This window comes from Thermobia domestica, chromosome 13, assembly GCF_964235325.1.
Source record: "Thermobia domestica chromosome 13, izTheDome1.hap1.1, whole genome shotgun sequence".
In the NCBI taxonomy this organism is placed as follows: Eukaryota; Metazoa; Arthropoda; class Insecta; order Zygentoma; family Lepismatidae; genus Thermobia; species Thermobia domestica.
The window spans coordinates 14,464,430-14,484,642 of NC_137466.1; the positions used below are offsets into that span (position 1 = coordinate 14,464,430).

At 33.9% G+C, this 20,213-nt stretch overlaps 1 protein-coding gene across 2 annotated transcripts in view; it reads left to right on the plus strand.

Annotated features, from left to right (window-relative positions):
- The window catches only part of LOC145668022 (chymotrypsin-like elastase family member 1), a 147,060-nt gene that overhangs the window by 90,731 nt on the left and 36,116 nt on the right, over window positions 1–20,213 (plus strand). For both annotated transcript variants that reach the window (XM_081735487.1, XM_081735486.1), the window contains exons 4-5: window positions 7,949–8,087; window positions 10,021–10,149. In XM_081735487.1, the coding sequence (XP_081591613.1) occupies window positions 7,949–8,087; window positions 10,021–10,149 (268 nt within the window). The remainder of the gene's footprint in view (window positions 1–7,948; window positions 8,088–10,020; window positions 10,150–20,213) is intronic.

Below are 20,213 nucleotides of genomic sequence, written 5' to 3' on the forward strand. Positions count from 1 at the left end.
CGGAATTTTTCCGAATTCCGGAATTTTTCCGAAATCCGGAATTTTTCCGAATTCCGGAAAGTAAATTTTCCGATTCCGGAAAACAAAATTTCCGGAATCCGGATTCCGGAAAATTTTGGCCATCCCTAGTTTAAACTAATGGTACAGCGACATATTTGAAGTAAGGTTTCCTTTTCCAGATCAAAACTGAGAGAATCAAACGACGGACCGTACATTAATGTGTAATACTCCAGTTTCAAAGACTAAGTCCATTAGTCAAATTATAGGGTTCAGGGATTGATCCCTGTACTACTTTATAATTGAATGGCAGATTCTTGCTATGGAGTTGATGAGGCATGAAATATTTCGCCATTTTAAGATGATTGCCACTGTGTTTTGTATATCAATGACATAATGACCTGTGTGAATAAAGAATTATTTCACTAAATGCTGCATGTGAGCATAAAGAAAAATACTGATCACAATTAAGATAAAGAATGGTTGAAATAAATTGAAAATATCACATGTAGAAGAATTGAGGAAAATAAATTTATAAATCATTGTCTGCATTCATGGATGTACTCCAATTTTCCATCATTCGATCATCTCTTGTATCGGGACGGGAACAAATAGCCTCGCTGCTGACGTTCCCATTAAGCCTTACTCAATCATTTGTTGTATATGTTGTATATATTCAGATTAGATTGTTTAGTTGATTTAAAACAAACAATATAGTGGGTGGTGAAAACCGAATAACAGCATTCTTTTTATAGGGAACAGACTTTACAAAGTAAAGTGAAAAACTGTGACGGTATTTCTTGTGTCACACAGCATGTTTGGAAATTACTAGAAGAGCTATTGACAAATGACTGTCGTGAAGAACAACAAAATTGATTACATATGCAAATGAAATGGCGACTATTTGTTACGTATAAGTAACATGGCTACTTTCATTGATTTGATTGTTTTGCTTATTTAGCATACTGAAATAATTCTAGAATTAGAAGTTATCTAACGACTGCGAACTACCGATAAATTATGACACGAGACGCCACTGGTCACATATTGTAAATGACTCTTATAATACAAAAAAAAATCCATTTTTCCATATACTTAAGCGTACCGTACAAATTATAGTCAATTCTTCTCAACACTTTGTGGGCTTGATTTGATTTCCTCGTGCTTTGAAAGCCCATAATTGTTTAGCCACCTGATTATTTTCCTTTACAATTTACTGGCAATTATAATATTGCACACAATTATTAAGGAGACCATGTTTTTCGAGGGCCAAAGCAGGACGGTTTTCATAATCGCCAGTTTCGGAAATTTCAATTTGTGTAACTGACTGCTTAAACCTTGCTGAACGAAGGAAAGAGAAGGGATATTACATATTTATACACTGTAAACAATTACGGTCACATTTGTTGACCAATTACCGTCAATTCTAACTGTCAACTGGTTACCCTAAAATTTACGATGTTACTGTAAAATTTATGGTTATAGACCATAAAACGGCCGTATTTATGCCCTATTACCATATTCTAACACTAATGCCGTAAATTTTACGGTAATCGGTTGGTAGCCAGAATTGACGGTAATTGGTCAGTAAGTGTGACCGTAATTGTTTACAGTGTACTTTAAAATTCAAGTTTTCGTTCTTGAATATATGTGAGTCGTACTGAAAACATTTTATTTAATGTAAATAAGAGTGCAATATATTCCATCGTTATTGTATAATAAGAATAAAAGGATCAGATAGTGGATAAAATACCCCCATAGTCCAACTAGTTACCTTGTATTTTAGAAAATAATTTTACCATCATAGGTTTTACTCGTATCTAAAAAAAAAAAAATAATAAGTTGGTAAGTAATCATCAAATGACTGTACGCACCTCTACTATTAGCAGTAGATACAGTCAGTAGCAAAAGTATATCTCCCATGACTGCAATAACTCCATTAAATGCCGTCCAGTATTTTCTCTGCTATTACAAACACCTGGACAGATGTAATCCAATGTACACTCATGTCCAAAATGATTGTAGCATATCCAGTGGTGCCCACCCCCCTCATGTCCATGACGCACCCCCCTGAATTGTCTATCCGTAGGTGTTCTTCCATGAAAAAAAATCTTTTCGATTAATTTTTACACACCCTCAAGCATATTTATATAGATTTTTAACCCCCCAAATATTTCAATGACGCAATTTGCGTCATAGCCCCCCTTGTGGGCACCCCTGGCATATCTATAACTGTCTTCTTATAAGAATATAATTTGATAATGATTTTGCAGGGTATTTTTAATACTGCTACTATGTGTATAATCGGGAAATGTATATTTGTTGTAAATTTCATAGGAAAAGAATTATAAATACGAAAGTTAGAATAAGTTAAACAAAATTTTGCTAAATGGACAAGAAAATTTTATTTTCCTTTTATTGTTCTTATTTACTAATCTTTTGACATGAAATTTGCCACATACATGTCTTTGCCGATTATACATATACTAACATTATAAGAAATATTTCTACGAGGCAAATTCCTTATAAAATTATATTCTTACAACAACATATTTATAGACATGCGACAATAATTTTGGACATGAGTGTACATTTTGCGATTCAACCAGCAGATAACAGTTGGTAACCTTGTAAAACATTGAAACAAACTTCCGCTGTGGATCTGATGCACAAAGAAATTTATTTCTTTTTGTGATTAAGTTCTATTATTTGAAGCCTGTTTTCCAATGAGTGCTATATATCATTGATATTATATTAGTTGTGTGGATAATGTATTATTTCACTACATTCTGTATGTGAAGGAAGAAAAAATTACTAATCATACGTGAGTTAGAAAATGGTTGAAATTAACTGAAAATATGAAATCTGGAAAGATTGAACGAAATAAGTTCGTAAATCTTTTTCTCCATTCATATACTTACTGCATTTTCCCGTCAATCGAACACCTTTTTCCTTCTCCACAGGAGATGTTCTATACCTCACAGACTATGCATTGAAGTTCAAATTGAACTAAGCTGAAGGTTTCGAGTAAGAGTCGATCCGAACCCAGGCCGCCTTGGTCATGCCGCTTCTTATTTGATATTGCACAAAAACTGTTAGATAGTTGTAAACGTGTAGCCGCCCCTTCACATTGCCGGGTCACGACTATTAACATCACCAAGGCAACACGAGACGGTTCCAAATAGATTTAGAATTTATGTTGGCTTGGATATCGATAGGTACGCTGCCAAGTCCCCTGGTCGTGGTGCGTAGCAATGTGGTCGGGATTGGGAATCTCCAGATGGTCTTCGTGGCATAATGATAATTATTAAATATAGCTGGATTGGCAGTTAACAGATTTATCAGTGTGACTTGTAGGAAGAAAACATCAGATGGTGGTATGGGAAGGAAGTACGTACATTTCACTATAACGCCGCTTAATGTTACATGTCTCAATCAGGCTGTAAACTTATTTAAATACCACAGACGTGAAGTCTTCAAAGAGGGCAATACGCTACATGCAAACTAGATAGGGCTCTATTGGCACCATGCATTTATATATTGCAGCATTGCCTCAAGTATTTAGCTTCACCGTGATCATCATAGTTTCCTGACGAATATACATTAGCGACTAATATTGTATTACTATGGTACCCGGCCACATCCACCATCAGTACGCCTCATCATTATAGATCATCTGCCAAGAACAACTATTTTCATCTGCTTATTACTCATCTGGAAATACATAAGTAAACCAAAGAAGTCCGACGTATTCAGGTGATGAGATATTGTCAGGGATCCTAACTATTTACTCATACATGTTTATCATATTTATATCACCTTCAGTAAAATATAAATATTATTATATAAAATTTCACAGTACAGATGCACCAAATTAATTAACGCTATGTCTGTAATAATCTTATGTATTTGGCAAAGTATTATTTTCACCCTTTTCCAATTATATAGTATCAATAACAACTTTCATTAGTCTTCTTTTTTTAGTACATTCTGTATCTACTACTTTTCTTCTTCTTCTTACAGAACATTTCATAAACAAATTTAAGATTTCATGTATGAGAAAGAGTTCTAGATTAAATTTACAATAGATTAGGAAGAAAAATGTATCATGTTATTTTGTTACATAATTTCGTTAAATGTTTAAATAGATAATTGAAATAATTCATATAATTCATAATTCCAAATCTGCATATATACTAACAAATTGAACATCTTTATATAAATAATCTTTGACTCAATGATAAAATCAATTAAATAAACAAACTATTTCAAACTTTCAGATAAGCAGCTAATTCAGGAATTGACAAAATCAAATTTACAGTAAAGCATACATATACTGTAAGGACCATGTGCCAAAATGGTCCGTTACAAACGTTTCAAATAAGACAACTTCAGTCTATATTCAGAGACGTTCTTTACTTGAGTTACTCATCACTTCCTTTTCCAGCTCAGAAATAGGTAAATTGTACCTTTCTGAATGAGGAAAATGTCTCGAAACTTTCCTCAAATTGAAATGTTGGTTGCGCAGTATAGAGAGAAGACAAGATGGCAGACATTATTTTCTAATTATTTAAACTGTATCAAGACGTCCATCAATATTAGTAAAGTTTCGAGGTATTTTAAAGTAAAATATGATTTTCATGAACGTATTACACGCATAATAGTACTTTAATCTGCCAAATTAACAGAAAGGAATTATAGCTTAATGGTATCGTACGAAATTACCAAGCAGTCAGGTTTCAGCCCCATCTTGTCAATTAATTTTCTGCACAAAACTTTATTGATTAGATAATTTTTATTGTAATTCTATCATTGCTTATTATTATTATTATTATTATTATTATTATTATTATTATTATTATTATTATTATTATTATTATTATTATTATTATTATTATTATTATTATTAACGATCCTTCCAAAACCCCATGAGTTCACGGATACTGTTTTATGTAAGTTATTGTGACGTAAAACAAAATGTGACTTGTGCGAAAACTATGTTTACACATTACAAGAACTGTAGCCCCAAATTATTCAGCTCGAACTTAGTCGTATTTAGGTATGATGATCTTGAAACAATTGATTTCGAAATTTGAACGGATTTACATGTTTTATGGTATCTATATACTAAAAACATTATTTTGAATATCTATTCATCCGTCCCTATTTAACTTGTTCATTGTTAGAAATTATATCAATCTACGAATCCGCACCAAAGTTTAAACTTAAGATTCTCTAGTGAAGTTTCTTGAATTTTCTTCATACCCTAAACTGAGTAAAGTTTACTGAAGGGTGAAAAAAAATACGATCATCTCGACTTCATATTTTAATACCAATATTGGATTAACAATTCTATGTTGACGTATAAGCCATTTTTCTTGGAAATATTTAAGAATTGTAGTTTATTTATTGCGGTGAGTAATGCTCGGACGATTTTATTTAAACTCATTCATATAATTTCGTTTATTTTTCATAAATATATGTTTCATTAACAATCTGACAATGTATAATGTATTTGTTCTGAACAAATGTACGAAAGGAAGTGGTTCTCCTCGAAATATTTTCTCACAAATTACTCAGATAATTGTGTTCACACTTCATAAATAAATGTTGACTAATACCCTGACCATACGTCATAACTCATTTGCCTTGAAAATAAATGCACACGAGGTATTTTATTCTTGGTTTAAGTTTTACGGATGATTTCCTCGAAAACAACTCAGATGATCATGTTCATATTTCATTATAAACTCTATAATACTGTATGAATTACTTCCCAGAAAATATCCACGATGGATAGTATACTTGTCGAGGTGAGTGGACTTTTTTCTGACACTTTTCTTAAATATAATTCATGGGATTTTCTTGATATTAGAAGAAAAAAATGTTTCCTTATTAACCCTTGTAAATAGCGTAAGTCATCTCTTGTGGAACATACCTGAGAGGCTCCTTAATTTTGAAAGTGCGTGTTTTCCCAAAAGGTTTCCCGAAAATGTCTTACAATTTAGTTTCTTATTTCACAAGAAAATATTTCATTAATAACTGCAGTTTAACATGACTTAGTGTCAAGTATAGGAGCGGAAATGTTTACTGCGCTACATCGTATATTTTATTTATTTTTCTTGTGATCGTTTAAAAATTCCACTTACTTTCACTTCACTTCTTAACTTGAACTGTGGCGGGTTTAAAAGTCACAACCCATTTAATCCATATTGAACATATTTTTTTCCTTTCAAAGTAGAACTAAACGATGATGTATGACAACGAATGAGGGTATTAATATATATATATATACCCTCCACACCCAGACATTATCAACTAGATACATTGAAATTCACGGTTTTCTCGTCGTATTCGCAATAAACCACACACGTGAAAGGGAACCTAACGTTGATAAAAGACAGTATTTATTGGTATAGAAATCGTTGTCGTGACTTTTGAGATTCACTGCTTTATTCTCTATGACTAACGGTATCTTCACAACACGAATTTCATTCCATAACACCTATCTGGTTCTGTTCTTTCTTGCATACCCAGTTCGCTCCGTTCTGATCGTAATCTGTATACTTTGGCTAGTTTTGTAAAATCTTTTAGTATTTGCAATTCATGTAATCGACACCTTCCTCTTGCATTTGGTTTTGGATGCAAGTCCTTTGATTTTCGATGGTTTTCATTTTAAAGAGTGTGGGTGAATATCAGATCCGGAATGGAATACATGTTAATAAATTCGCGATATTTCATGTAGTTTAGCACTCTCACGATCTACATTCACGGTTTCACTTCTCGTATATACTAATACCACCTCTTGTAATGGTAAAAGATATGACGAATCGCTACTACCATAGATCGCATACCAGTAACATCTTCTGTGGATGCAAAGGTAGTTTGGGAAACTGTCCTGACCGTTGCACACGGTCCATTATTATCCTGATCGTTAACGATTATCATAACATATTTATTTTTTCTTATCTGAATTAATCAAAGGACTGCACCCCTTAAGACGACAATTTTTATCAGCCTGTGTTACTTTATGTCGCACCCGTTAATCGAAGTTTTTTTTCCTTACCGACACTAGGACACTGTACACATTACTGACATTCTTTGAACACTTCCAGATGACACATATTCACCCCTTGTAGATACTGTGTTGTATAGATATGTTGCAGATGTATGTACAAAATGTGCAAAATGTATGTCATCATTTTTTTTTCGAACTGTTTGCCGAGAAGAGGTGTTTTAAATATGTCTATATACTAGGCACTGCTTTCGAAGAATGAACACTTTCGGACCCGCGAAGCACACTTTATAAACACACCTGAATATCTGTACTAAATGTGTCTAAATGCTGTTTTATATTTTGCAGTGTACCTCACCCACACAATAGACGTTTTCTTCCTGAATGCTTCTTTTGATATTCCTCTTGCTTGTATTTCACATTCGCACTTCATGTTCTGATTAAGAATACTCGAAAACTAGTAACATGTTCAACATTATCTCCTTCTACTTCTATACCTCTATTTGATACCGACCCCTTCGTTCCAATCATCATTGCTTTTGCGTTTATGGCGTTCATTTTCATCTTATATTCTTTGCAGTTTTCCCTCAAGTTTTCTACCATCTTATTAATTTTCTTTTCAGATTCCGTAAGAAGTGTCATATCACCTGCAAACCGTATACAGCTAATCATTCGACCTCTCGAAACACCAACTGTATTACACAGATCCTTTACCATCTATCGGCAAGAGGTAACATCCTTTGTTATACTTTCCTTACAATTTTACTCTCCTATATCCTTCGTTTCCCTTTTTAACACTTCATACCATTAGTTATTTTAAATTACAAGAGGAAATTAAAGAATGTATCAATATAAGTGATACAATTCGATATAAATGATATTTAATGATTCAATGGATTTCACCTCATAGCATTTACGTTTATTTTATATTTTCAGGACTGGACCTCTGCCACTTCGCATAAATGCAGGAAAACTGAACTGGAAAGAAGACGGACAAGTGAGAGACGTGCAAATGGAGAATGTTAAATTTCTAAATGAAACCCTTTACGCAAAAATTAATTTAGCCCTTATCAAAGTATGTACTAACATATATTATAGTTCCATTACGTTTATCATACGAAGGTATTGTACATTTTAGTAAATATATTTATCTTTTAGGTTCTACTTCAAGTCGATCAAATGCATTAGTTACAAGTGTACAACATGACTTCATGTAACGTATAAGGATTTACTTCTCATAAAAATGCATAGTGTTAAGCACTAAAAGCTAATTGTCGCGAAAGTGTATGATGTTCACATATTTTATACTCAAACAAACTTACTAGTTCTATGGCCTATGGAACCCGGAGGTTCAATGCCGCGTTCACGAAAGCTCTCCACTGACTTCTGTCCTTAGCCAACTGGATCTAGCTTCTACTTTGTATTCCTATTTCTGAGAGCTCCATCTTAATATTTTCCTCCCATCTGTGCCTAGGATTTCCTAATGGTTGTTTTCCGATAGGATTTCTACTTAAAACTTTGAAAGCGTTCCTATTTTCTTCCATTCTGAGTACATGACCTGCCCACCTAAGCCTCCTACATTTGATGATCCTAACAATGTTTGGTAAACAATATACGTAAATTATATACAGTGAAACCTCCCTTAACGGACACATTCTTTTGTCCCGGCAAAAATATATGTTCGCTTATGGAACAAAACCATCTCTTTTACGGACACTCTCAGATACGGACGCGGACAGTCCTTTTTTCCCCAGACGTTTCAATAACCTCTTCATAACGGACAAGAATTATTCTCGGTTCTGCGATATATTATTTCTCACAAGCGTATCTATCATGAGTGTAGACCTAGTGAACCATCAAACAGAACAGCTTCAAGCTGAACTTGAAATTCTTTTTTTTTCTGCCCGCAATAAACTGCTTTCTGGTGGAAATCCTAGAAAACCTTCAATAAGCAATAACACTCATGCAGGGTCAGTCGTATGGCCAATAATTCTATACGAACTATCTTCCCTTCCCTAACAAATTCAATCCTTTTGACTCTGGGCCTTGCATCTTTGTCGGCAATTTCATAGATAACAAAACAAACATTGTTTGTTTTACAGTAACATTTTCAACGAGCAATGTGTCCTCTCACTTTTTTTTTTTTTTTTTTTTTTTTGGAAAAGCAACCTTTTTCTTTCACTTATGATACTGAAACAAGTCTGGGTTGGAGTTTTCCCGGCTTCCTTTTCACTTTCTCTAAGCGGATATTCTTTGTGATTGGCGCTGGGTCAATAAACATATGCATTCCCATATGCCTTTTCATCCATTCGGCCAACGAAGATACCACGGCAGTACACAAACGCACACACACTCACATCTTTCTTCCGCAACCATATCGAGGATTCTCAGAGGACATTTGCTAATGAGTTTGGAGATACTTCTAACAAAAATTCAGATAACCGGAATTTTTCAGAACATTTCAAGGTATACAGTGTTCAATGTCAGATATTAATCAAATACTTTATTGAACCCTTCTGGCTGTTACAAATAAGCAGGATTATAATACGTTTCTGGACTTACCTGTTTTGTAGCAGCTAAAGAGTAATACTTGCCTGAACCGGGATGCTCACCGCAGCTACAGTTTATCTTGAAATAAATGCGGCTTTCAATAGTATTTAAAAATCTTTGATTCCGTAATCTTAAACACATAAAAAGATGCGTTCTTTTTTTCTGCATGGTATGTACAGTATCTTAATTCCGATTAGTACTTTCAACAATACTGATAACTATGTTATATTGATTCAAGAAGTCGAGTATTTGTTCCTAACTTTCAAAAGTCTTATATGAAAACATAGGTATATGACAAGTCATTTGAGTATTCAGTATTTCTGATTTATAATTACATTGCTTTTAAATTAGTAATACTTATTTTATTATTCTGACTTTGACTAATCTTGTTTGTGTAATTATGTGTTATTTGTTCAAAATAGGGAAGAAACTAAGTGCTTCTTCTTTATGTTTCTTAGGTGGAAGAACCATTTTCAGACATAGAAAATGCCATCTTTCCGACGGAAATCCTCTATTTTAGCTTCCTTGATCTTTCGAATGAAGTTAACAATGTAACATTAAAACTTATTGGTTGGGGAGCTCTGCAGGTAAATCATAAGTATTTTAATAGTTTAGTAATAAGTAGTTTTTTAAAAATGTTTTGAATACTTAATTACAGTATTTTATAAAATAAGGTAGAAACTTGAAGCAACATAGAAATTGCTATACTGATGGAAAGTAAGTACTTACCTATCAGAAACAAGCAATGAACTTCAATGTAATGTAAATTACGACAAATGTCTTTGTTGTAAGATTTAATTGTTTCAGCATCTCTTAGAATACAAGAAACAAAGGCAGAAAAATTAAAATCCTAAGACTATTCAAATTATAATTTACCATGCTATTTTTTAAATGATTAGTGCTGTCGCATGTTGTATATTATCCTATTGATTTTTAACATGTGCGTAAAAACTTCTGCCTTTTCTACATGGACCTGTTAAGAAGATACAGCAATAACAGAAAAAATGTCTTGCTCAGAAAAGTTTGAATGATGAACCATAGAAGTTTGTAGTAAATGTCGGGATGGTAGACAAATTCATCGTTTAGCACGTGACGATTATGTAGGTTCGCAACGCGTTGGAGAATATTGCTGAGTCCGAAATAACTGTTTTTGAACTTGGCCAAGATACAACTTCCAGACAATAAGAGAGGAACTGAATATTATTGAAGGCGAAAAAAGAAGTCATACTAAGACAATACAAATGTTTTTCCGACAAGTCCTTTCAAACGAGAAAAATATCACAACTTACAGACATTTTCGAAACCTAACCAGTATTTCGACAATTTTGTTGCTTAGCGACAATATTTAAAGTTTAATATGCTATAAAATTAGAACATTTCCATAAACAAAATAGCGTGGGAGTCTAGAGCCTTTTCCTCTCTTAACATAGGGTAAACAAATTTTGATGATGATTCGTTAGAGAAGCTATTTTAAAAGGAGTCAAAAATTATTTAGTAGCATTTCACTTCAATGGGGACATATCGTTTTCAAATACGATCTATCAAATTCCTGATTGATGATTTTGTGTTTCCATTGACGTGCGCTACCGGGTGAATGTTGCGGTGAGTTTTTAACTCTAGGCCCTGGATGACTTCCCTCACAATATTTCCCATGACTTCGTGTTATTAATGATTCATGTAATAACTGTATCATTTTCACCTCTGTTAATGCTTGCTAGCATCCTTTGAATTGTAGTACTTAAATGTAAATAGCGTAATGACAATGTAAATTTATCTATAAACAAAAGTCAAAGATTTTCATATCCCAACTTCACAGTCATTGTTAAGTGTTTAATGGTAGCGAGGTTATCTAGTTTCTTTCATTTTCATGTCTTATATATTTCCATCTTAATTATTCCAGATATAGAATTTCTTATGAGAATCGCTTATGTTTACCTTTTCTATTATTGCTGAAAGTTTTTAACATAGAAATCCGTAAATATTATTACTTAAAATCAAATTATTAGAAATGTATTGTAAAATTATTGTTACAAATTTTTATTTATTTCTGAAATGAAAGTGTTCTGTAACTACCATATCAACCCTCTCGAGACAAAAAGGCGTATCTCATTTTCTTAATTTTTCCAGCAGACAAGATTAAACCTTTTCTCTTTCTTTATTTCTATCATCCTCTTTCAAAATTTAGTTTAATATCCTTCGTGTCAGGTATGTAACTTACGATATCAAATTAAATTTTGAGAGAATATGATAAAATAAACTTATGATAACATCTTTAAACTTGTCTCCTGGAAAAGTTGAAGAAATGAGATACGCCCCTTCGTCTCGAGAGGGACGATATGACCTACAGAAGTCTCAACAGATTTTATCAGCCGCAGCGATGCCCTCTCCCCTCAGGTCCTTGAGGCCGATCTCGGCCAAATCACTATTCTTTCCTCTCTCAAATAACTAGTGGAGGAGACCGAAGCTGGCTGTAACGACACAAAGATAACTTGTATTGTAGACTAAATTTTATAAATTTCAGAACTTCCTGTTTTCACAATAAATATAGGCATGTAAAAACTTCAATTACAAATATGTGCTGCCGAAAATCTCATGAACTCAAAATGCTTTCCGACCGATTTTCAAAGTGAATTTACCTTGCGAAAAACCATGCCATCTTCACTATCAGACTACTAGTATTATATATTATCGCCCAACACCTCTATTTCCACTGTAACAAACTATGTTACCCCACATGCGTAAGAATTTCATCCCATTTCTCCCTGCAGGTTTTCCATAGGCCAGTAAAGGAACGGGGATGGTGATATTGTGCACGTCGTTTTAGTAGTAAATGCGTACATATCCGTTGTACTGTAATCAAAGCATTTTATGGGAATGTTATGAAAGGTAATAACACGGATTTTTCTATGTAAATCTTCACCTGTCATTGTTGGGGCCGTACAAACGAGGGATGTCTTTCCGGTAGATGAACTCATAATGGAAATCTTTCCGAAGGATAACCTCATGGACTCATGAATAAGGCAGCACTCATCCTTACATGGCATTTTTTTCCATCTTACATGTCTCCAACTTCTGTGAACGTATTAGGCAACAATAATGATTCCCTAAGTAACTTTGTGTGTTGGCGGTAAAACTCGGTACATACTTTGCGAGGGATGTCACGGTACGGAATTGCTTGAATATTACCATTACCATCACATTCCTCATCAAATGTGAAATTATTTGATACTTTGACTCTATCAAGTGACTGGCGAACGAACTGCCTTACCTCCAACGATGTGTCGCGGAAGAGGTTGTAAACCCGGTCCATATATACAAACCACACCTAGCCACAATATCCTTAACTGTGGTTACTTGTGTATACCAGTTTCTTGATACTTCTTCGCTATTTGATTCTATGATAAACGGATGTGGAAATGTGCCATGTTATACCCTCCCCAGTAGCAATTCACTTTCTACACCATTTCCCTAGTATCAGCACCACACTTCCTCACTTGGAAACTTAGACATCACACTAAAAGCGATACCAGTTTCAGTGTTCTGGAACAATTGCACAGGTGACAGCAGTGTGACAAATTCGTCGGATATAGACCGATAAACCTATCTAAATAGAAATAAGAATTATTAGTTTCTCCAATGAATGTAACAGGTATTTTATTCAAAGTACATACAAAAGATGATTGGTTTCTTGAATAAACAAAATATATGTACAATGGGCCACAGAAATTCTTGAGGTACAAAATCCGTTGGTTAAGCAACCCAACTAACGCCCGCTCCAACATTAATTACGCCTGGTAGAGTAGTTAGAACAGCAGCATGAAGTTGCCCCCACTGGTGAAAAGAACAAATCGTAAAGAGTTTTTGAGCAGGAGTGAGGCAAAACGCTGGCTGACGAAATGATAAAAGGGAGTTATTACATACTTGTACTCAAAGTACACAGCACAGTACCAGAAAAAATATACCGACAACAGAGGCGCCGATGAGAAGATAACAATCGGGACACTTGAATAATCTTATAATTAACTCAAATGAGGGATTATATAAACAAGTTAATTTACTTCAAATGACTATACATATATACGTATCAAATAATATACGGATAGGTTTGCGGTATATATATTAGTTTATTTTTTAAAAAGTAAACACAAAGCTTTGCGCTGAATTTTATAACTATTAACAGTAGTCCTACCTGCAAATCAATTAAAGTATGGATTGATCATTCAGGGGAAGAACCAGGCCCTAATGAAAATTTTTGGGGTCTAACTCTGCTTGAGATCCTAGGTTCCGGCGCTACTGATTCAAACGTAAACTACTTCGAAAGAAGAAATTCTTGATTTCATTATTCGTTAAATAATTTTTTTGAAAATGCTAACTATTCGTAATTTATTTGTAAATATTAAAAATGCAAAATTCGATAACACTCAACGAGTTGGAAAACTTATCCGTATTAAAGTAGGCCTATTTCTCGTTAGCCTGCAAATATAACTGAGGGTTCATGATGTGTATAATAGTTGTGATATTTTACACATTGAGACACAAAGAGAAAAGGGGAAAAGTGTCAATAAACAACAACTTAAAATGCACGAAATTAACGGATAATCAAATATAGACCGGTTGATAGAATTAATTCTGTAACTCGTTTTCTCCATTCATTTTTCTTTATTTATTTTCAGGATTACATCGTCACTGATTTTCTCCGCTGGAGATGATCTTTCATTTACCAGCATCCAACTGAAGCTCAGCCTTGCAAATGAAATATTTTAAAAGTTGTAAACGGAGAAGGCGAGAATCAAACACGGATTGCCGGATTACGAAACTACAACGCTAACCACTCATCAAAAGCGTTACATTCTCCGGCTCAACTAAATAAAGAGCATTTCCTGTACGCTCAAAACAGTAGCTTGTTAATAGTCAGATTGATTGGCTAAACACAGGAATATGTAATTGAGGACTCGTAGGGCATTATATCACTGTATTCACTAAAGTATCAACATTACAGATTTTTTAAAAACAAAAAACAAAACTCCTTTATTTTGAATCAAATACGGCACGTGTATTATACTCGTAAACAAACTAAAGACAAATTAATTGCAGCGCAGTAATCGCGGTTAAGGTGGATCACTAGGTGTTCTCAGTGCTATGCTAAAGGCTGCTTGAATAATGCGGTGTTGCCCGATAGTGTCGAGTGTTTACTGATGCCAAACAATAAAGGAGGTAATAATGAAATTCTGCTTGGAGACTTAATGGAGAAATTAGTTTGCGACCCTTACCGCAATTCACAGCTAAGTTTAGCTTTTTGAATTGCAACGCTAGAATCCAGGAATTTTCTTACTGTGACTACCACAGTAAGCGTACAAATTTGGGAACAGCGCATTATGGCGTTCTGTTAAGTTTCTTCTCAAAATCTATTTCCTTAAATGTAAATTAATATGTAAATAAAATGTGAAACATAACACGAAAAACGATCAAACAATATTTATTTATTTATTTTGACTTATTTTACATGTCGAGGTTAAGGCTATATGTAGCCTTATCTACCACCTAAACATGACACAAAATTGAAAAAATATGTCTATTTCATAATAAGATCGTTACTTTAAAATACTTTACACATACAAATAAACATTTCATAGAACTGAGCACTTCTAGTAAGATCTAACAGCAAGTGCCATCTGGTATGCTCCTTGTAAAACGAATGAAATATAATCTTTTATTTGTTACGTTTTACGATATCAGAAGACAGAACCAAATAAATCAGTGTCTTGTGTTGTACCTGAAACATAACTCTATCTCATAATATAATATTTATAATATGTAATGTTTCATTCCACAGTAGTTAAGGGAATGAGCTAAAATACGTACTGACTTCCGGGTGGTGATCCACCTTAAGTGATCAAGGCGCTCGACCGGTAATCTGAAGGTAGTCGAATCGATTCGGATACACGAACGACAAGACTTTTTTAGTTTAGAATTTCTGGTGGCGATTTGATCGGTGATGACACAGTTTTATTTTCTTCTGATATTTGAATACTCGATGTTTCAGTACTTGAACTATTAAATCTTCAGGAATAATACTACTACTAATAATAATAATAAACAAATAATAATAATTATTATCTCATAGAAAATTAAAAGTTATGAGCTTATTATCGCTCAGGGCATAACATTACAACCAGAAATGTAACATTTGGCAAAATATTTCGCTTTTGTTTAGAATTGCTCACGAGAAGAGGAATTTCTCATTCCGTTTCTCAAACAAAACAAACAAAATTGAGAAGAGAGTTAATATTTTACATTCAAGACGGGACAAGGCTAACTCAAATTATCGTCTCGCTTTGGAAATGAAAATTAAGAAGAGAAAAACAGGATGGTAAACATTTCTCGTTTCGTCTCGATTCTCGAAATAACGTATGTCAATTCTTTAAGTAACAGTTGCTTTGTAGACTGAATCTTATACGCTATTTTGTTACTTTGTATTTCGGAGCTAATTGAATTTATTATGGTCTGTGTAATTCACCCACAAGGATCCACTGCGAATCACCCTGACGCATTGCGACCCACCATGACCCACTCTGATCTACCGACCCACTCTACCAAATGGAATGACTTTTGGTATATAGTTAGGCCTTAATCCAAACTGGGATGTTATCATATCACTTCATTATAATAATATCTTAAGGAGGTAGTGGAGATACGAATTTTTGCGAAAAAAATGAGTATTTCATAAGCCGTTAAACTTACAGAGCTGAAATTCAGAACATTAACTCTTTATTGAAAATGGACACAACGTCGGATAGCATTTTTTAAAATTCTTCTTTATGAGGGGGGAAGGGAAAGGGATGCTATCATATCACTTTCTATATATTCAAAATTGCTAGTGAGTTGGTTTGTGAAAATAATCGAAAACGCTTAATATTAGTCGGGAAAGAAATTCACAAACAAATTGAGAAACAGTAAAACTGCGCTTTGTACTATAATAATTGCTGAATCTTATGTTTATTATATGGAGTGCGTAGAGCACAGGGCAATCAAGCAATAAAGTTGTGAGAAACATAGACACAAAACTTGTAATGTACGCTTAATTACACGGTAATTTTACGTTTGAAGTGAACGTTGGTCTACTTACCTTCATTTGGGACTTTCAAATTTCATGTGTTTTTCCACTAAAACGTATCGAACAATTGAACAAGCAAATAATTATACTATGATAATTTAATTGAAATTCATCTGAATTTGGCCCATGTCAAACACTTCATGCCTCAGATAGTTCAGTCCACGCGGTCCCGTGTTCAATTCCCTGTGGGAGATCCTCTGAAATTGTATATGTCCTCGATGTATCTGTGTTCGTGTCCCTGTCGTTCAAGGTTACTGGAAATAACGAAAACGAGTATCACTAAGTATATTGAAAACACGTTACGGAGAAACTTCTAGTGAATCAGAAAACAGAGTGGTCTGAAGCACTATATGTCTAATTTCGTTTTTTATAAAAAAAAAATTAAATATGAAGTGTCTTAACTATAGCGTTTTGTCATGACAGAAATCAGCGTGTTTCGTCGTTATCGTAAACGTGTGCAATTTGCTTCATAAACAAGTGTTTTTGATCCTTACTTGCCAGAAAATCTTAGCGTAGTGGCATGAGCATTCGTTTCGTAATTTAAGGGTCCCAGGTTCGATTCTCATGCGGTAAGTTGTTTCTATCAAGTACAATATTCATATTTTTCATGTGTAATAAAATGAAAAATACTCCACTTCTTTCGGTCTTACAAGTTAGAATGGAGAGGCTTTCTTCACAGGGGAAATACTAGGAAAATAATGTCACATGTCTATCTACAGCCTTTATTCGTGAAAATGTAACGTGTTTAGCAAACAATTCATGAATACTACCCCTAAGGGTCATGCTTAGGGCCTAGTATGAGTCTTAAATGTGTCTGAAACGATATTGTTTCCGAGCAATTATTCCGAACTTCTTCCACTATTACTCCTACTGCTAAAAATAACAATATTTTCCTTCGCCATTTCCAACACGTTCTACATATCCTTTCAACCAAAATTTGTAAATCGGAACAATTCCTTTTTATATTGATATTTATATTTTGTTAAAATATCAATATAACGCATACATAATCCAGTCTTTTCTGAAAAAAAAAAGCGTGTTACCATGTATCGTGGTGAAGACAAATCCTACTTAATTTCTGTTTAGGCATCCGAAGTTTCGATATTAATATTGTCCAGGAGCTCACACCTTCTTTCTCCCCTCTTGTTTCCTCTCGGACACTAATCCCTCGAATGTGGGCCGCGGTGGCTCACTGGTAGAGCGTTCACCGCTGGTGCTTGGTGTCTCTGCACCCTGCTCCCGCCAAGTGAATTTTGTGGTGGACAAACACCGTGTGCGTGGGTTTTCTCGGGGTTCTCCCGTTTCCTCCAACTTTCTTCAATCCACCATTTCATTCATTTCTCACAATCACTGTCTCCCTTAGCCTACCCGGCATAACCGTGGGACGTAAAATTAAAAGATTTCATTTCATTTTACTAATCCCTCGAAAGTATATCTTATCCTTTGTTTTTCTTTTCCTATCAACTTCAATATACTTATCTACATTGCAATAGGATGTAATATTGAAGTCTTAAATTTTCAGTAATAATAATAATAATGGTATTAAAATTTTTAAAGTTGCCATAAAATTAGGTAAAACTTACAGATAAGTCGGGATTTCGGAAGGTTGTTTGGACCTCCAGGACACACCTCTACAATTACCAAAATTTTAAACCAAAGCGTTCAACTGAAGTTGCATGTAGAATGTATTCTACTGTACGTTCTGAGGAATGTAACTGTGATAAAATAACAGAATATCAATGAACAGTAAGGCATATAATAAACTATATTTTAGGATATGCAAAAGTAGTTATAAAAGCTTTGCTACAAAAATCCCTACACAGATCATAATAAATTCAATTAGCTCCGAAATACAAAGTAACAAAATAGCGTATAAGATTCAGTCTACAAAGCAATTGTTACTTAAAGAATCGACATACAATATTTCAAGAATCGAGATAAAACAAGAAATGTTTACGATATTGTTTCTCTCGTCTCGATTTCTATTTCCAAAGCGAGACGATAATTTGCGTTAGCCTTGTCCCGTCTTGAATGTAAAATGTTAACTCTCGTCTCAACTTTGTTTTGTTTCAGAAACGAAATGAGAAATGCCTCTTCTCGTGAGGAGACCTAAAGAAAAGCGAAATATTTTGCCAAATGTTTCATTTCTGGTTGTAATTGTATGCCCTGAGCGATAATAGGCTCATAACTTTTAATCTTCTATGAGATTATTATTATTATTATTATTATTTGTTTATTATTATTATTATTCCTGAAGATTTGATAGTTCAAGTATTGAAACATCCGAGTATTCAAATAGAAGAAGAAAATAAAACGTGTGTCATCACCGATCAATCGCCACCAGAAATTCTAAAATAAAAAAAGTACCGGTACTTATCGTTCGTGTATCCGAATGGATTTGACTACCTTCGGATTACTGGTCGAACGTCTTGACCGCTTAACCACGATTACTACGGAGCAATTAATTTGTCTTTAGTTTGTTTACGAGTATATACACGCGCCGTATTTGATTCAAAATAAAGGAGTTTTGCATTTTGTTTTTAAAAAATCTGTAATGTTGATAATTTAGTGAATACAGTGATATAATTCCCTCCGAGTCCTCAATTACATATTCCTGTGTTTAGCCAATCAATCTGACTATTAACAAGCTACTGTTTTGAGCGAACAGGAAATGCTCTTTATTTAGGCGAGCCGGAAGAAGTAACGTTTTTGATGAGTGGTTAGCGTTATAGTTTCGTAATCCGGCCATCTGTGTTCGATCTCGCCTTTGCAGTTTACACTTTTTAAAATGTTTCATTCAGAAAGCTGAGCTCCCGTTGGAAGCTGCTAAATGAAAGATCATCTCCAGTGGAGAAATTCAGTGATGATCTAATCCTGAAAGTAAGGGAAGGAAAATGAATGGAGAAAATTAGTTACAGATTTAATTCTATCAATGGTTCTAATTTGATATTATCCGTTAATTTCGTGCATTTTTAAGTTGTTGTTTATTGGCACTATATTCTCATATTTTCTTTTTGTGTCTCAATGTGTAAAATTTGACAAATATTTTAAAAATCATGAGCCCTCAGTTATATTTTTAATCTAACGGAAATACATAATAAGGGATAAGTTCTCCAACTCGTTGAGTTATTGAATTTTGCATTTTTAATATTTACAAATAAGGTACAAATAGTTAGCATTTTCAAAAATTATTTAACGAATAATGAAATCAGAAATCAAAAATTTCTCCTTTAGAAGTAGTTTGCCGGAACCTAGGAGCTCACGCCCTGTTAGACAACCAAAAGTTTCATTGAGGTCAGGGTTCTTTCCCCCAAATGATCCATCCATACTTTTAATTGATTTGAAGGTAGGGCTACTGTTAATAGTTTCAAAACTCAGCGCAAAGCTTTGAGTTAGTTAAAAAAATAACCTAACATTTATACGCCATAATCTCTTTGTGTATTATTTGATACACGTGTACGTATAGTTATTTGAACTAACACGGGAGAGTCCCACAAGTTGTCGCTAAAATCTGATTGTCATATAGCACATCTGATA